Below are 16,687 nucleotides of genomic sequence, written 5' to 3'. Positions count from 1 at the left end.
AGCAACCAGCTGTTGCTGCGAATCCCGCTTCTCGCCCTTCTCTGCACAGTAATCTGTACCTAATATCCGATCGATGCTTCTGCCTCGGCGTTGCTCTCGGTGATCCCGCGTCGACACCAACACCAGCACCGAACAATGTCTTCCCAACCGAATTCCCCGCGCCCAGGGCAAGACCATGCACCCGCGCACCCCAGCGGTCTCCGCCAGACCTACACCGCTTCCTCGTCCAGCTCCGGTAACGATGCCGCGGGTCGCGCCGCTTCCGAGCGACGCGATGCAGCCCCCGGGAGCCATCATGCAGCGGGGCCGAGCAGACAACACCCCACCGAGTCCACGTCCCTACTCGGTGCCACGGTGGACTTGGGGGAAGAAGCACACGAAGGACCTTGCAATCACGGCACCTTCTCGCCGCGACCTACAAGTCCCTCGGGAAGTCTTCCGGTCGACTGGCCGAGCCCTTCCGAATCTGAGACGGAAGCCTCGATCCCCGGCATTGACGGGGTCGTCTCGGAGGGCTCGAGACGCAGGACCTGGAAAAAGCGATGGGCGTCTAAGATGAGAAGCAAGAAGATGAGCACCTCGAGCGCGCTCGCCGAACAACATGGCGTGAAGGACTCTGCCCTTATGTAAGCGTCCGCAAGATGCCCAAGGTGCATGACGAGTGCCCATTGATATTAACCAGTCCCTTCTCAGGTACCTCTCATACTACCTCCCCGTCATGGTCTGGGCCAAAGAGTACAACTGGTCCTATTTCAAGGGTGATTTTATCGGCGCTCTCACCGTGGCGGGCATGTACGTGCCGATGGCGCTCTCCCTTGCCGATAATCTGGCTCACGTCCCTCCCCTGAACGGCTTGTACGCCTTCGTCTTCAACCCGCTCATCTACGCCCTTCTCGGCAGCTGTCCCGCCATGATTGTCGGTCCCGAGGCGGCGGGCTCGCTTCTCGTCGGGACTGCCATCAAATCCATCGTCGACCGGGGCGGTGGTGGTGGTGAAGATGACGCCACACTGCAGGCCAGGCTTTGTGGCGTTATCGCTGGAATGTCTGGTGCCATGGTCCTCATTGCCGGTGTTGGTCGTGTGGGGTTTTTGGATAGCGTGCTCTCGCGTCCGTTCCTCCGCGGCTTCATCAGCGCCATTGGTGTCGTGGTTGCCGTCGACCAGCTCATCCCCGAGCTCGGACTCAACCGGCTAGCCGACCAAGCCCACATCGGCCACGCCAGCAGCGTCGACAAACTCGCCTTTATCTTCCGTAACCTAGACAAAGTTCACACTCTGACCTTGGCTGTGGCCGCCACGAGCTTCGTCATTATCATGGTATGCCGTGAGATCAAGCGCCGCATGCAGCCTCGGTACCCCGGGGTCGCCTACATCCCGGACCGCTTCCTCGTCGTGGTGTTGTCCGCGTTTCTCGCCTACTATTACGAGTGGGACAAGGCTGGCGTTGCCGTGCTCGGCAAAGTCGAAGCGGCCAGTGGTCACCTATTCACCTTCCGTTGGCCGTTGCAGCCGGCCAACATAGGATACATGCGGGAGGCCATGAGCACCTCGTTTCTGATCGCCCTGCTCGGCTTCTTCGAGTCGTCGGTTGCAGCCAAGAGTCTCGGCGGTAATGCCTTTGCCGGCATCCAGTTGAGCCCCAACCGCGAGCTGGTCGCGCTGGGGACGGCCAACCTCGTCGGCGCCTGCTTCTCGAGCCTACCCTCCTTTGGGGGTTATGGCAGGAGCAAGGTGAACAAATCTACGGGCGGCCGCACACCCGTGAGCTCCATCATCCTGAGTGGACTAACGCTACTTTGCATCCTCTTCCTTTTGCCGTACCTCTATTACCTTCCGGTTAGCCGCCCCTGTCCCCTCTTTACGGTCCGTGGCATCATAGCTCTAACATGACCCCTACAGAAACCCGTCCTGTCGTCTCTCATTAGTGTTGTAGCCTGGTCGTTGATTGAAGAATGCCCACATGACGTCTCGTTCTTCCTCAAGATCCGCGCTTGGCAAGAACTCGGGCTCATGGCCGCCATCGTGATTGCCACCATCTTCTTTTCCCTTTCCTTCGGAATGGCTATCGGCGTCGGCCTCTCTCTGTTACAGGTCATCCGCCACGCTACACGCCCACGCATCCAGATTCTCGGCCGCATTCCCGGAACCAACCGCTTCGAGAACGCCGAAGCGAATCTAGATCGTCTCGAATTCATCGAGGGGTGCCTGATTGTCAAGATCCCCGAGCCACTGACATTTGCAAACACGGGTGAGATGAAGACACGGCTGCGGCGGTTGGAGCTGTACGGCTCAAGCATGGCTCACCCAGCGCTGCCGCGGCTGATGAGGGAAAACTGGAACCGTAACATCATATTTGACATCCACGGCGTGACGTCCCTCGACGGCAGCGGAACGCAGGTGCTCGAGGAGATTGTGCGGGATTACCGGGAACGAGGTGTCCGTATCTTCTTCAGCCGGGGGCCGGGGCACGATTCCAAAATCGGGCACTTGCTGCGGCGTAGCGGCATCATTGAGCTTGCTGGCGGGGAACGCCACTTTGTGGATGATGTTCACGAGGCGTTGAAGCTTACCGAAGCCGAGGAACAGAGCGAGCTCGGGGGCTCGGATGGCCAGGTTACGGGGTCGCGGTAGTCCCAGTAGTCGCAGCCGCAGAACCATCGTGTTTTATCAAAAGTTAATTTGCGCGGCAACTGAGCTTCACAATCACATGCCCATCTCTCCTCGACCCTAGTCTTTTCTGCGGGCTGCCTGTCAATAATCGTCTTTCCACTCTCGCAACCATGGCAACCGGGGATAGACTGGATCCATTCATCGGCCCACGGGCTTCGGCTTGCGCAATCCGCGCCCGGGGGGCGATGCTCTGGGCGATGCTTCGAGACTTTCCCGGGGCTGAGCTGGGGTCGAAAAGGGTAAAGGTTGCGGCCAAAAACCCTAACCCACTTGCCTGCCTGAAATGAGAGTGCAGCCTGGGCTGTGACTCGAAATCATCCAACTGGCCCAACACAACGGCAACTTGGGTCGACATTCATATCAACCTACTCTGGGCACCAAAAATCATTTCGAGGGACAAGTATCATGTCAAACTCACCCACCGCGACTCGCCATGAGCGCACTCTCGGCGCGCTACTTGGTGTGCACGCTGGCGACTCGCTCGGCTCCACGGTTGAATTCGAAGCCTGGGAATACATTCAGAACGACTATCCACGCGGCGTGAGGGATATGGTCGGCGGCGGTCCCTTTGGCTGGACGCCGGGGCATGCAACAGACGACACCGACCTAACCCGCGCCGTTCTACTCGCGTACCGGGACGTCGAAAAGCTACGGCGATCCCAGTCCCCCAAGTCGCCAGATGTGGTCAAGGTTGCCGCGGAATACATGGTCGACTGGTACGATGGACGCTGGCCCGACCGCGCCCGAGGCGAGATGCCCGCCGACGTCGGCGGCGCTACGGCAACCGGCATCTCGAGGTTCAAGAGAACGAACGACCCGCGGACTTCGGGGGCCGGAGAGGGCCGCGCGGGGAACGGATCACTCATGCGGTGCATCCCCACCGCCTTGTTCCAGTCCGATGTGGCCAAGGCACTCACGGAGTCGCTCGAGATTTCGGCCGTCACGCACGACGATTTCCATTGTACCATCTCCTGCGCGGCATACAATGCCATGGTACGAACACTGGTCGAAGGCATGTCAGCCGACGAGGCTTGGCAGGCGGGGAAGGACGCGGTGGCGCAGGCGGTCGCCCTTCTGGCTGCGGCAGAGACGACGGCAACTCGGAAGGCCAAGCTGGAGAGCGCGGCGAATAGCGTCGAGGCGGCCATCGACGCGGGCAAGTCGCTAGTCCAGGTGCGGGACCTCGCCGAGAACGGACCGAAACGAGCTGCGAACGCCACCAAGGCTCTGCCCTTCAAGGCGTCCGGCTACGTGCTCGAGTCTCTGACCTTGGGTGTTGCTGCCATCTTCGATCCCCGCGCATTGGAGGAAGTCCTTATTGATGTGGTAAGGTTCGGCCGGGATACCGATACGAACGGCGCCATCGCCGGCGGCTTGCTTGGAGCGCGGGATGGTGTGAATGCTATCCCCCTGCGGTGGAGGGAGTTGCTGCAATTCCGGGATGAATTTACCGAGGTTACGGAGTATCTGCTGTCATCCCAGGAGAGCGGTAATCAGACATAGGTAGCGAAATCAACCCGCTCTCGACCAATTTCATTCATCGCCCCATCGTACATATTAGCCAAGGACCTTGACACCCCGGTTCACTCCTGCAATCGCCAATGGCTCGGTGGATAGTAGGGGCAACATTGAAAGGCAAGTTCCGCGACAACATAAGACACGGTTTAATCTCGCCGCCGCTACCCCTGTCTTCGGATGCTGTTCGGGTGGACGAATCTGATGCCGCACGCCGGCGACACAAGACGGATGAGCAAGAACCGGGCGGACGGTCCCCCAGGAATTTGCTTTCCGTACCCGCACGGAAAGATGCGGTCAGCGCCTAGGCTTTCTCTCTCATCTGGGATCCAGCCCATGCATGAGGGTGCGGAGCATCACCAGACAAATGATGCGCCAAGCCGTGGACACTTTATCCATATATGAAGTCTTTCGACTTGTACCCTATAGGCAGCAAGCGATGCCAATAAGCTACCCGGTCCTCCCGCTTTGACATCCTGGTCATCACCGAGCCCAGAATTTATCTTTACGATTTCACTCCCCGTCGTCTCCCTGAGCGAGATGGTATCACCAAACGCAGAACCGCACAGGCGTGTATGCGATCGACGTGCTCAGGGGTATGCGCATAGGGTCTTGACCTACGTAGTCTGTAGTCTGGATAAGCTTCCTGGAGACTCGGATTCCTCTATGACTGGCTGAAGAAGGTCGCAGTGCCCTTGCAAATCTCCCGAGGCACGGGGTCGGGGTAACCGCCTCCCTGGTATCAACCAGATCCCCACCAATCGCCAGCCCCCTGTGTCGCGACATCAGTGACCGTGTGAATCGGCCCCAGGGACCCTATCTGGACCGAATCCCTTGGCAGCTCAGGTTCCGGGTTGGGCTCCCGTAACAATCTGTTGGCCAATTTGGAGCCGCGACTTAGTGTTGCTGCCGCGGGGGTATCACTGGCCACTTTCACGCCACCAGCGCAGCCCAGGCGTCCTTTCGAGGGCCGATGGCGTTTCACAGCAACCACTTAGCTAGTGTGGGAAGACGCACCTCGCGAGAGTGATGGCATTGTTGCACTGGGGTTTCTACAATTAGGTCGGCACCTGTAGGCAGCCTCCCAGGGGCCACACCTCCGACACTCGCGATAGCTATTTTCCAGGACGATCCAACATGGACCACACCCCCGGATCACATGAAGATAGCAAGCGTTATGAATGGATGCCAGCGACCCGGTCAGAGACGCTATGAAGCTGCTAGTTAATAGCGGCACGATATGACTGTCGACAAAAATAGCTCTACGAAAGCCGGAAACCAAACTCTTTCCCATGCTGGGGGTGCCTCTCACGGTCCACTCAAGGATCCCTTCCTTCCGTCCAACCTTATCCCGACGTCCCCCCGACAGCGAAGGCGATAACTCGAGCGCTAGCTGCTTGAGGAGCCGTCACCAACATCACATCGCGGGCTTGGTTGGGCGGGGATGGGAGCATTGGCTGCGACGTGGTAGCTGATATGGCGATTGTCATCACTCCCTTTCTCCGTGGTTCGGGGCATCTCCTCTGCAGGTCGACGCTGGGGATGGCAGGGCGATGCTTTTGGATTGCGGAGTCGAAGTCCGGGATCCCAAGACCGTCTCGTAAACCCCTTCTCGCTGTAGCTCGGTGCGTTGTCGATGGTTATAAAAGGACCGTCAACAGACCCAACCTGAGAAAGAGGATCACCACCTTCCTCATCAACATTCAGCAGCCTTCCGGTCACTTGCATTAACGTCTCGCAGCTGAGCAACCCCGCCATTCAAAATGCGTCTGACCAGCTTCCTCTTTGCCGGCGCTGCCGCCGCTGCCGTCATCACGCCGAGTGAATCTCTGGGCTTCACGGCACCTGCCCCCGGGGAGATCAAGATCATCAACGTCACCGCTATCGGCTCGGGCTGCCCTGCTGGCCACGCCTACATCAACGTCGATGCTACAGGCACCATCTTCGACGTCGCCTTCGACGAGTACATCGTGAGCGCCGGCCCGGGCAGCAGCGTTTCGGATAGCCGCAAGAACTGCCGCATCAGCATCAACCTCCAATTCCCCTCCGGATACCAGTGAGTCCAAGTCTAGGCCTAGCCCGGAGACTGCCTCGGAGCAGATCATGGAGTCCCAAGTATCATCCGACTCGGACAAGAGACGCAACCAAAGGAAGCCGATAAAAGAAGAAGTCGAATACTGACACGGGATAACAGGTTTTCCGTGATTGAGACCCGCTTCACCGGCTATGCTAGCCTTTCGGAGGGCCAGACCGGCACCTGCCGCGCCGGCTACACCTTCTCCGGCGACAGCACCCAGGAGGTGGTGTTCCAGAAGAACCTCCTGGCTCCGTACGAGGACAACTACAACATGATCGCCGGAGTCGGCGTCGAGTCCTTCTCGCGCTGCGGCGGCACGGCGGCCATCCTCAACGTCAACTCGGAAATCCGCATCACGCCCATCTCTACCCCGAACAGGGGGACCATGACTGTGAGAAACCCCTACAAGGTGTTGCTGGAGTGGCGCCGTTGTTGAGTTTGACGTCGTTACTGCCTTGTTTCGAGTTGCCCTGTTGTATTATTTGTTATTTTATTACCCAAAACGGAGAGGGAGAAGGTCATGGGGAGGAAAATGGAAAAAAAGAAAAAGCAGAGACCAAAAGGAAAACAAAATGGAATAGATGGGCTAATGTGAGGGCGAACGCGATGAATCACTTAGGTGGACGCTTTCGATGGAAGCATGCACGTCATCTTCCGCACCAACTGGCAGGCCTGCCCTTAAGATCGAAGCCAAGGCATCGAGGCGCTCTGTGTGGCCTAGGGGGTATTACAGTTCGGGGGAAAGGATGTCATGCGGGGGAGGGTAGGTTCAGTTACTTACGCGCAGGGTTTGCGGAGGATGGTATGGTACGGCGGAGGACGGACGGTATGGGCTATGAGGATGGAAAGGGAGGCAGACGGGTTGATCACCTTACATTCCTTTACTTCCAGCTTGTGGTGAGCGCCATTCAGATAGCTGGAATTCAATTGATGCCTGGCTCACTTCTGGTTGTTATCCGGTTCGCGAATGTTGCAAACAGCCGGGGCTTGATCCTTGCAAAGGTACACAATATTAACTCACCTGTAACTCCCCTGGATTCAAGTCCCGATCTTATCGGACCATCTCCCGGCCAAGAGATGCCAGCCCATCTATCCTTAGGGTCGTCATTGGAACACTAGGTGCTGTTTCTCAGAGTATCAGTCAGGTGAGTCCTCTCCAGACTCCAACAGAGCACCGTGGCTCAGGCTTACAAGTAAAGTTCGTCATCACTCAATGGAGTCTCACGCCAGCCTTCAACCCCAGATTGGTGTTGGTTTAGCATGAATGTGCCTTGCTTTCCCCATGGGCAACATTTAGGCAAAAGGCATTCCCCACAGATCAATGGCAGCCTGGGCATGCCGATCATCGACATTACGACGTCTTCTCGGTATTTCACCCGCGCTTATTGCCTATTGCCGTCGGCTCAGGCCTTGACAACGTGTGACAGCAACACTATGCCAAGCATCAACATACGTGAAACAAAGGCTTCGATTCGCCCCGGCGCTGATCGACAGGCCCATGTGCTATCGGCTATACGACTTTGCGGGGAAGTCCCCCGACACTTGCATGGGATTCCATCATGCTCCCTATGACGAAGCACTGGAGATGCTTGACAGTGGAAGAGGGCCGCACCGCTTGATGATCGACCGTCTTGTGTTTGCCCCCGGCCTCCTCTGGTCGATCATTACCTTCCTTAACGCTGGCAGCGATGGCGAAACACCTTCTAGAAGAAAATTAGAACGAATCTCGTTGGTGTTGAGTCCCATATCCCCGGGACATGGCTTATTTTAGCTTGGACCCCTTGCCCGGTGTTACGTAGTAAGGGGGGTCTTGCAAGGACGAGGGAGGCTGCAATAATGTCCGAAGGGCTCTTGAAAATTAAGACAAGGTTCCGGCGTGGCATTCGGCGGCCTTCCGCCGAGCCTTTCTCCGTCTTCCCTTTTTCGACCACCCGTACGTCCGAACCCGGGTAAGGGTACGAAACACTACGGAGTGAGATCATGATATAAGAACGGCCTATGTTCCAGAACCATCTCGGCTTTTTGCACATCCCCACCCGACAAGCACACCCTTCGAGTCTTAGCTCCACAACCCAACAATACCCAACATGAAGGTCTCCGCTGTTGCCGTCCCGGTTCTCGCTGGCCTCGTCAGCGCCGGCCCCGTCGAGGTCGAGGCTCGCCAGTCATGCCCCGAGGTCCACGTGTTTGGAGCCCGTGAGACGACCGCCCCCGCCGGTTACGGCACCTCGGAAGGGCTCGTCAACATGGTGAAGCAGGCCTACTCCGGCGCCACTAGCGAGGCCATCGACTACCCAGCCTGTGGTGGTCAATCCCAGTGCGGCGGCGTCAGCTATGACCAGTCGGCGAGCCAAGGCACGTCGGCCGTCGTCTCGGCTGTCACGAGCTTCAACCAGCGCTGCCCGGACACTAAGATTGTTCTCATCGGCTACTCGCAGGGCGGTCAGATCATGGACAATGCCCTTTGCGGAGGCGCCGGTGCCACCCTTACCGGTGAGCCTCTCGCCGCCGTCAAGGCCGCCATCTTCATGGGCGACCCGCACAACGTTGTCGGCCTCCCGTACAACGTCGGCACATGCCAGGCCCAGGGCGTAAGTTATTCGGCTCCCGTTCCAGCAACGCCTGATTCTTATCGCGAACAAATAAATAATAACAATACAAACAGTTCGCTGCCCGCCCCAGCGGCTTCCAGTGCTCGCCGGCCAGCCCGGACATCATCCAGTCGTACTGCGACTCGCCCGACCCGTACTGCTGCACCGGCAACGATGCGAACTCGCACCAGCAGTACGTCACCAAGTACGGACAGCAGGCGCTCACCTTCATCCAGGGACTCGTCGACGCGGCCTAAGCGCAGCAGGTTCTGCTTTGGTGAAGCGACCAAGAGTTTTGTTTCCAGTCGTACATAGTGCACACCCCGGTTCTGTATCTACACAAATAGTCAAAAGCCATGCTCAGGTCAACATTGATTCCCCCGTAGTAGTGATCTTGGCTTCCCGAACCTTCTGCCGAGGAAAAGGGCGTCTTCTACAGATCGTGGTGCCTTTACGGAATCTTGCCAGCGAACCTTCTCAGAATAATCACTTGCTAAATACCCATCGGTACCTAGGGTACGGGCGGATTTCAACCGTCATAGTGGCCACTATGTGGTATTCGTGGCTACTGACCATTGTACAGTTCTGATAATTTGGATCTAGCGCTTGTGTGGACAGCGTTACATTGTGCTTTGCTGTATTCCACGAGGCACCGTTCATACACTCAGTTTGCCGCTGCTGTGTATTGCCGCAGCTCTCCGCGAGCTTCTTGGAACTCTCTCTCAACCACACGTGCGTGCCTTTCCGAACGGGGCGTGATGGAGCATTCGAATGGCAGGGGGCTTGAGTTGAACCCGTCCGAGAAGGCAAAACTATCATATTATCAGTAACGCTCCTACAAGTTCGGAAACAACCATGTCCCTTATCGACCACTTACATGTCAACATCAACCACTTCTCCCTTGGCATTCCGAGCAGGCTTAACGTCAAATGCCCACAATATCCGGGCGATATTAATGGCCACGGAAGCGGATCCGAGGTGCAGGCCAGGGCAGATACGACGCCCCCAGCCAAATGCGCTGTGCCCCAGGTTACCAGGATACTCGCGCTGTTCGAGGAAGCGTTCCGGTTGGAATTCATGCGGGTCCGGGAAGTCCGCGTCGTTCAAATGGACTGAAAGGGAAGTTAGCCTACCTCCGCCACATGTCCCAACGAATAGATCATTTTGATCGACACTTACTGCTCCACAATGGGGCGATGATGGTGCTCCCTTTCGGAATAAACATGCCGTTATACACGTCGTCGGCCGTGGTCGCATGTGGCGTGCCACCGAGGACGGCGACGGGTCGCCATCGGAGGGTCTCTGAGACGATGGCTCGCACATACTCTAGAGAAGCCAAGTCGTCGAATGTGGGCAACCTGTCATCACCTGCCACTTTGTCGACCTCCGCCTGGGCCTTGGGGATGAAGCTATCGCCGAACTTAACACACGCAAGGATAAAACTCGCTAACGAGCCGGCAGACTGTGAGGTGTCAGTCCCATGCGGTAACAGAGGAGAGAAGAGCCGGTCAGGGGAGGACGCACTGTTTCCACGCCCGCACCAAAAGGGGGTACCGGCGGTGTAGGCTACTTCCAGATCGGTCATGCCGAGGTTGTGCTGCTCGTCGAGGAGATGCTTGGCAAAGCAGTTCGGCAGTGAACCCGCTGCCAACCTCTTTTTAACGTCGTTCATGAGGCCCGTGTACATTTGGATGTCCTTCTTCCGCTGCTCCAGCACCTGGGCCTTCCACGGAGCAAACATGGTAGGGACGTATTTGAGCGCCGGGTAACGCTCGACGGCATACTTGCCAGGGATGCTGCCACACATGTCAGCAAAGGGTCGGTTAGGGAGATGGTCACCAGAACATACTTCACCGATGTGAGCCGCTCCATTGCCTCGGCGTTCATCTGCACAACAGCATCCGTCCGGACATCCTCAACTCGGCGCCCATACGTCACAGTTACAACAACCGACGCGGCGTATCGTTCGAGATGCGTCCGGTAGCCCTTGGGGTTGGTCAGGAGCTCGTGCATGAGCACATTGGACTCGAGGGCCTGGATTGGCCGGTACGTCTCGCTCTGGCGCTGCATGAATCCGCTGTGCAACAACTTCCGCCAGCGACGCCAGAAGTTGGAGTAGGGGGCCATCAGCCCACGCATGCCGTTGGACAACAGCTCACCACCCATGATGAAGCGCGGCCGAGACGAGTAAATGGCGCCGCGCTTCTCGAGCAGATCCCAGGCAGTCTGCGCCGAGCCTAGGATGATGGTCGGGGTTGGCCCCATCTGAAGGTAGACCACGTCGCCATACTGCTTGTTCAGTTCGAGGAACCATAACCATGGTTTTCGAATGCCGGTTTTGAGTGTTTTGGGCCCTGGCGGGAGTTGCGAGCGGTGCGACCACAATCGCCAACCTTGGTGCAGCTGGTTGGTGGTTGCGATTCAGGGGTTAGCACACTCTCCCCGCGTGTTCGATCCTGTTGGCGGAGATACTTACCCGGGGGAACTCGAGCACCAGATACGAGACGGCAACAGCCAACCCTATGCTAAGAAGAACGACGCCGAACATGGTGGTGTGAAAATGCCCTCGCTTCGATCGTGGCCAAGAGAGAAGGTTACTTTGGATGGATGGTGTCAGCCCGAAGAATAAGTACTGTTACCCCTTGCAGAGTAACCCCCCTTTCTCGGAATGGCATCCTGCAACTGCCGCTATCCCCGGCCCCTTTAACCTGGTCTTGGCGACACGCTAGGAGCAACAAGCTTCTCTCCGCATGAGACATTCCGGAATCCCGGGTCGGTTCTTCAAGGTCGTCTTCCGATCCGGAATATGTTTCGTACGAGAAGACGTTGGATTGGATAATGGGGCATGACGGATGTTCCACAGCCAGAGGATGTCGAGGGCAGGAACACAATCAAAGAATGGACAAAGCATCCTCAGTGGCGCCATGTTGGCTGCGGGAGACTTGGGCGTCGATGAAAGCGCGGTACGCAACGACAAACCGGGGCTGTATCCCGAGCCGCCTACAACGCTCAAACCACATCTGCATGCCTCCGCCCGTCTCTTGCCCAAATCCTATCTTCTCGAACCGGCTGTTGGGGCTGTCAAGCGAATAGATGTTGCCTCTTTGTAGAGTAGTATAGACCGAATAAATAGATTATTAAGACCGAGATCCGGTCCGTTCGTTTACGACATGCGTCCCGTATCACACACTTCGATGGCTTGATAAGCTACCTCATGAGCCATCACAGTTAGCAATTGAGAACACAAAAAGGAGATGGGTGAGCATCGTCGCAAGGCTGTCTAACATTAAAGTCTAACGCTGGGCTCTGATGCGGGAGCCTGACAACATGGCTGGTAGAAGAGCTCAACTTGAAGCCCGTAATCGAAAGGTCTACTTGCGCACACTGCTCCTCGAGCACTCATTTCCGCTATCATTCATGCATTAGAGATAATCTTGGCCGCGGCGACCTCGGCAATGCCGTACGCCGCGGTCTGGATATGGGCGGAAGGGATGATAGGGATGATGCTGTTGTCGACGACGCGCAAGTTGGTCGTGCCGTAGACGCGGAGCTCGGCGTCGACGACACCGCCGTCGTCGCGGGGCAGCATGGCGCAGGTCCCGACAGGGTGGTAGAAGCTGCCCATGGTCTTCTTGGCGTAAGCAAGCCACTGTTCGTCGGTCTGGACGGTCTCGCCAGGCTCCGTCTCGGCCTTCCAGACCGACTTGATGGGCTCGGTGTTGGCGATCTGGCGCGCGAACTTGGCGGCCTCGACGAGCGCCTTGTGGTCGTACTCGTTGTTCATGAAGTTGGGGTCAATGACGGGCTTGCCGTGGGGGTGTTTGCTATCAATATGAACGCTGCCGCGCGAGAAGGGGTGCATGACGGTCGAGATGAGGGTGATGAACTTGCCGCCCGTGTAGCCCAAGGCGCCGACAAAGTTCGCCTCGTAGATGTACTCAACCGACGGCACCCTGGCGTTGTCGAGGAACTGGAGCTTCTTGTCGTCGATGACGTTGGCGCTGGACCCGAAGATGCTGTGGGCGAGGCTCTTCATCTGGGTGCCCAAGCTGAGCTGCTCCCAGTTTACGAAGCTATAGGCCGCGGTCGTATACTCGTACAGCGACCGCTCGCCGTTTAGCCACTTCTGCATCTCTCCCGTGGCGTTGGCGCCGGCGTTGTCAAAGATGAGGTTGTCAAACGAGTCGATGCCGTCCTTGAGCTGGTACGTGTTGGACATGCGGATGTGGTCCTGGTAGTTCTCGCCGACGCCCGCGAGGTCGACGAGCGGGGTGACACCGGCAGCCTCGAGCACCGCGGGCTGGCCAACACCCGAAAGCTCGAGGAGGCCGGGGCTCTGAACGGAGCCGGCGGACACGATGACCTCCTTCTTAGCCCTGATGATCTGGCCGCCAGGCAGAGTCACACCTGTCGCCCGGTACACCGAGCCCCTGCACTTGACCATGTTGACCTTGGCTACCCGAGTGCTGGTCTTGACCACCAGGTTGCTGCCAGCCAAGGGCAGGTAACTACTGGCGGAGTAGGAGCGGGTGTGCTTTGTCGTGTCGATGTTGGTGGGCTGGAACATCACACCGATCGGCTCGCCGCCCATATTGTTGTTGTCATTGACATTGACGCCCAGCTTGCTCATAGCGGGCTGCCAAAATTGTAGGACGGGATAGATGACGCGGTTGTAGTAGTTCCGAATGGGCCCCGTGTAGCCATGCCTGTCGTTGTCTGTGCCGGTGAAGTTCTCCGACTTGGTCATGGCGTTGATCATCGTGTTCCAACCCCAGCCCGGGTTGCCGAGCTCGCCCCAAGCCTCGTACTCGGGGGCCGACGCACGGTCGTAGCATAGGTAGTTCATGGCGGACGAGCCGCCCAGCACCTTGCCGCGGTTGACATCGATAGATCGGCCATCGAGAGATGACTGTGGCACCGTAGTGAAGTTCCAGTCGAGGCTGGAACCCAAGATGGACCCACGGAGACCGGGGACGTTGATCCTCAGGTCATCCGCAGCGGCGGGACCGGCCTCGATGAGCAGGATCTTGGACTTGGGAAGGCCCAGACTCAGGCGCGTGGCAAGGGCGGTGCCAGCAGTACCGCCACCGACGATGATCTAGGGCATTGTAAGCGAAACTGGACGCTTCCCGGCGCACGCAGACTACACGGCTTGTACTCACGTAGTCATAAGAATCATCCTGGGCAATCACGCCGGCGGAGAGCGCGGCGAGGGCCACAAGCGCCTGCGAGAACTTCATGACGAATGGGGGAGCGAGCAGGGAAGCTAGAAGGCGGAAGCGAATGATGGGGGCGGCGGGTGGTAAGAAACAGGTAAGATTTGCGACGGACGGGACATGGTGGTTTTATCCAGAAAGGCGCAGGGCTCCAGCCGACATTGATTCAATAAATTGCGACGGTGCAATTCCGATTTGGACCCCAACGGTCCGGGGGCCCCATCCCGGGGCAAGGTATGAGGTGCCCGGTTTAAGATGGCGCAGGCGAGAGCCTCGAACCAGGCTGAAGATAATGCACAGGGATGAGTACAGCAAGACGGGAGTCAGTACGGCAATGGGCGCGGCAATCAGCTACCTTAGACAGCGATGTGGTGATCTAGACTACTTGGCATCAGCCCTGCACCTCTCCTACAAGACTGCGGTGAACGGGCTACCCCCGCGAAGGGAAAGTCGCATTTTGTTTAGCGTGCACTACAGCTTTGAACGGCGCTTTAGTTTTTGACTTTTGGCCCCGTTTAGGAATGATAGAGGGTTTCCTGTAATCTGTAACCCTGCTCCTGTTCTCACCTGCTAATGTTTCTGTTTCGCAGACCTGGTTGGGGTCTTTTGTCTCAGCTTTTGTGTGTCAGACTCGAGTTTGTCGACCTGGCTCTTGGACCTTGTTTCTATTTAAGTTTTAGTTTTAGTATAGAGACGGGGTCTTGTTTGACGCGGGGAAGTGCCACAGAATCAGCAGGTCGGGATCGGACCAGCCGCTTTTGGAGGCCTAACGAGCAGGGGACAAGGGCCCCGGGGAACCAGCGGTATGTACATAGTACATACATTCTCGGGCTAAACGACATGTATTGTAACGAGACCTTGGTTCTTTTGTTGTGGGAGCCTTGAGGTTGCTACAGTTCCATCCCTCACCATCGATTTCCAGCGCCAGTGCGCACAAATGGCTTGACAACTAGACCTATTGTAGGGGACGAAGCGCGTCCTCGCGTGGTATGTTCACTGTGAGACTGGCTCGGTCCGGGCTGGGCCAGTCCGGGCAAGGCAAGTCCGTTGCAAATCACACTCTTGACGGACGTCTCGTCAAAATGAGGAACACTTCCCGAACGGCATGCTCTCCCGAGGCTTCTTGGAGTTCTCAATAACCACTTTAGGGCTTAAGGTTAGGGTCAAAACAGTTAAAAGCTAAGTTACTTTAATTTATCTAAATAATACCTTATCTAATCTATATAGATCTGAAGTCCCTATATTCCTAGCTATTTTGGTTATTTAATTATATATTTCTAAATACTTTCCTTATTTTGTTGATTTCAGTGTGCCAAGATCCAAGGTCCACATTTTACCCAGAAAAAACCCAAACTAGCTAGCCGCCCCACAGCCCCACCCAGAAAAAACCTAAACTAGTTAGCTGCCCCACAACCCCACCCAGAAAAAACCTAAACTAGTTAGCTGTCCCGCAACATCTTGATGCACCCAATTAGACGGTATCCTCTCCCAGAAAAAACCGAGACAAGCGAACTGGCCCACAACATCTCGATGCACCCAATTAGATGGCATCCTCTCCCAGAAAAAACCGAGACGAGCGAACTGGCCCACAACATCTCGATGCACCCAATTAGATAGCATCCTCTCCCAGAAAAAACCTAAACTAGTTAGCTGCCCCACAGCCCCACCCAGAAAAAACCTAAATAAGTTAGCTATCCTATAATATCTCGATGCACCCAATTAGATGGCATTCTCTCCCAGAAAAAACCGAGACGAGCAAACCGGCCCACAACATCTCGATGCACCCAATTAGATAGCATCCTCTCCCAGAAAAAACCGAGACGAGTGAACTGGCCTACAACATCTCGATGCACCCAATTAGATAGCATCCTCTCCCAGAAAAAACCGAGACGAGCGAACTGGCCCACAACATCTCGATGCACCCAATTAGATAGTATCCCGATATCTTATGTAAGAATTTCAAGAAGCGGGGAAACCTCTTCCTCACCGATATATGCTACCCTTAATCTCTCAGGAATTAGAGAAATCACTCAAACAAACATACCTTTTTCAGATCACCAGTATCTAAGATGGGCCGACCGAGGAAATACCTGAATCCTAGCGATGCTAAACTTGCTAAACGCGAGCAAGACCGTAAAGCGGAGTTACGTCGCCCAATACGTACAGCTCCAAATCCAGGACTTCAATTCTGTTACTATCAACCTGTCCCCCCGCAAACTCAGATCAATGTGATAAACCCTCGGGTTGGACTTGCCGTTAACAACGACATTACGCTTCCTGAGCCTCCTCATGAACCGTTATCCTCTAGCCAAGCTCAACAATTTACACCATTTGGGTTTCACGCTGTAGATTATAACAGTGAGGACCTAATACCTGTAAGAAATCCAACCAGTGATTCTATAATAAACGTTGAATTAAGTTCTTCTTCCTAATACCTTTTCTATAGCTACAAGCCCCCATCCATCCGCAGTTTAGCACCGCACCGCCCGCTCCCGGACCGCCGGGTCCCGCACAGCGACAAGCCCCCATCCATCCGCAGTTTGGCACCGCACCGCCCGCTCCTGGACCGCCGGGTCCCGCACAGCGACAAGCCCCCATCCATCCGCAGTTTGGCGCC

The 16,687-nt window shown here is 56.5% G+C and overlaps 7 protein-coding genes across 7 annotated transcripts; 5 read left to right on the top strand and 2 right to left on the bottom strand.

The window, feature by feature from the left end:
• Positions 1-135: 135 nt before the first annotated feature.
• B0H64DRAFT_447095 (sulfate transporter family-domain-containing protein) lies at positions 136-2,632 on the top strand (the record flags this gene model as incomplete). The annotated part of the gene is made up of 3 exons (XM_062806975.1): positions 136-626; positions 694-1,837; positions 1,901-2,632. 3 exons carry the CDS (start codon positions 136-138, stop codon positions 2,630-2,632), a joined length of 2,367 nt encoding a protein of 788 aa, XP_062653880.1.
• Positions 2,633-2,738: 106 nt separating this feature from the next.
• B0H64DRAFT_56980 (ADP-ribosylation/Crystallin J1) lies at positions 2,739-4,270 on the top strand. The gene has a single exon (XM_062808450.1). It carries the CDS (start codon positions 3,077-3,079, stop codon positions 4,172-4,174), a length of 1,098 nt encoding a protein of 365 aa, XP_062653879.1. The 5' UTR covers positions 2,739-3,076; the 3' UTR covers positions 4,175-4,270.
• Positions 4,271-5,715: 1,445 nt separating this feature from the next.
• On the top strand, positions 5,716-6,784 carry B0H64DRAFT_57050 (uncharacterized protein). Its single transcript, XM_062808451.1, has 2 exons — positions 5,716-6,242; positions 6,381-6,784. The coding sequence occupies exons 1-2, from the start codon at positions 5,950-5,952 to the stop codon at positions 6,697-6,699; spliced, it is 612 nt and encodes a 203-aa protein (XP_062653878.1). The 5' UTR covers positions 5,716-5,949; the 3' UTR covers positions 6,700-6,784.
• Positions 6,635-7,513, top strand: B0H64DRAFT_412195 (uncharacterized protein). The gene is made up of 2 exons (XM_062804905.1): positions 6,635-7,385; positions 7,455-7,513. Exon 1 carries the CDS (start codon positions 6,870-6,872, stop codon positions 7,380-7,382), a length of 513 nt encoding a protein of 170 aa, XP_062653877.1. The 5' UTR covers positions 6,635-6,869; the 3' UTR covers positions 7,383-7,385; positions 7,455-7,513.
• Positions 7,514-8,350: 837 nt separating this feature from the next.
• On the top strand, positions 8,351-9,111 carry B0H64DRAFT_378583 (cutinase; the record flags this gene model as incomplete). The annotated part of the gene is made up of 2 exons (XM_062802597.1): positions 8,351-8,854; positions 8,929-9,111. 2 exons carry the CDS (start codon positions 8,351-8,353, stop codon positions 9,109-9,111), a joined length of 687 nt encoding a protein of 228 aa, XP_062653876.1.
• Positions 9,112-9,518: 407 nt separating this feature from the next.
• On the bottom strand, positions 9,519-11,402 carry B0H64DRAFT_378582 (cytochrome P450; the record flags this gene model as incomplete). The annotated part of the gene is made up of 6 exons (XM_062802596.1): positions 9,519-9,666; positions 9,732-9,966; positions 10,034-10,316; positions 10,425-10,650; positions 10,704-11,257; positions 11,331-11,402. 6 exons carry the CDS (start codon positions 11,400-11,402, stop codon positions 9,519-9,521), a joined length of 1,518 nt encoding a protein of 505 aa, XP_062653875.1.
• Positions 11,403-12,103: 701 nt separating this feature from the next.
• B0H64DRAFT_56954 (choline dehydrogenase) lies at positions 12,104-14,323 on the bottom strand. Its single transcript, XM_062808449.1, has 2 exons — positions 14,017-14,323; positions 12,104-13,952 (listed from the first exon to the last, which is right to left on the bottom strand). Exons 1-2 carry the CDS (start codon positions 14,092-14,094, stop codon positions 12,270-12,272), a joined length of 1,761 nt encoding a protein of 586 aa, XP_062653874.1. The 5' UTR covers positions 14,095-14,323; the 3' UTR covers positions 12,104-12,269.
• Positions 14,324-16,687: the final 2,364 nt, after the last annotated feature.

The sequence above is a fragment of the Chaetomium fimeti genome (assembly GCF_033439085.1).
Source record: "Chaetomium fimeti strain CBS 168.71 chromosome Unknown B0H64scaffold_13, whole genome shotgun sequence".
NCBI lineage: Eukaryota > Fungi > Ascomycota > Sordariomycetes > Sordariales > Chaetomiaceae > Chaetomium > Chaetomium fimeti.
The sequence above is the reverse complement of the archived record's forward strand: the minus strand, read 5'-3'. Positions and strand labels throughout refer to the sequence as shown.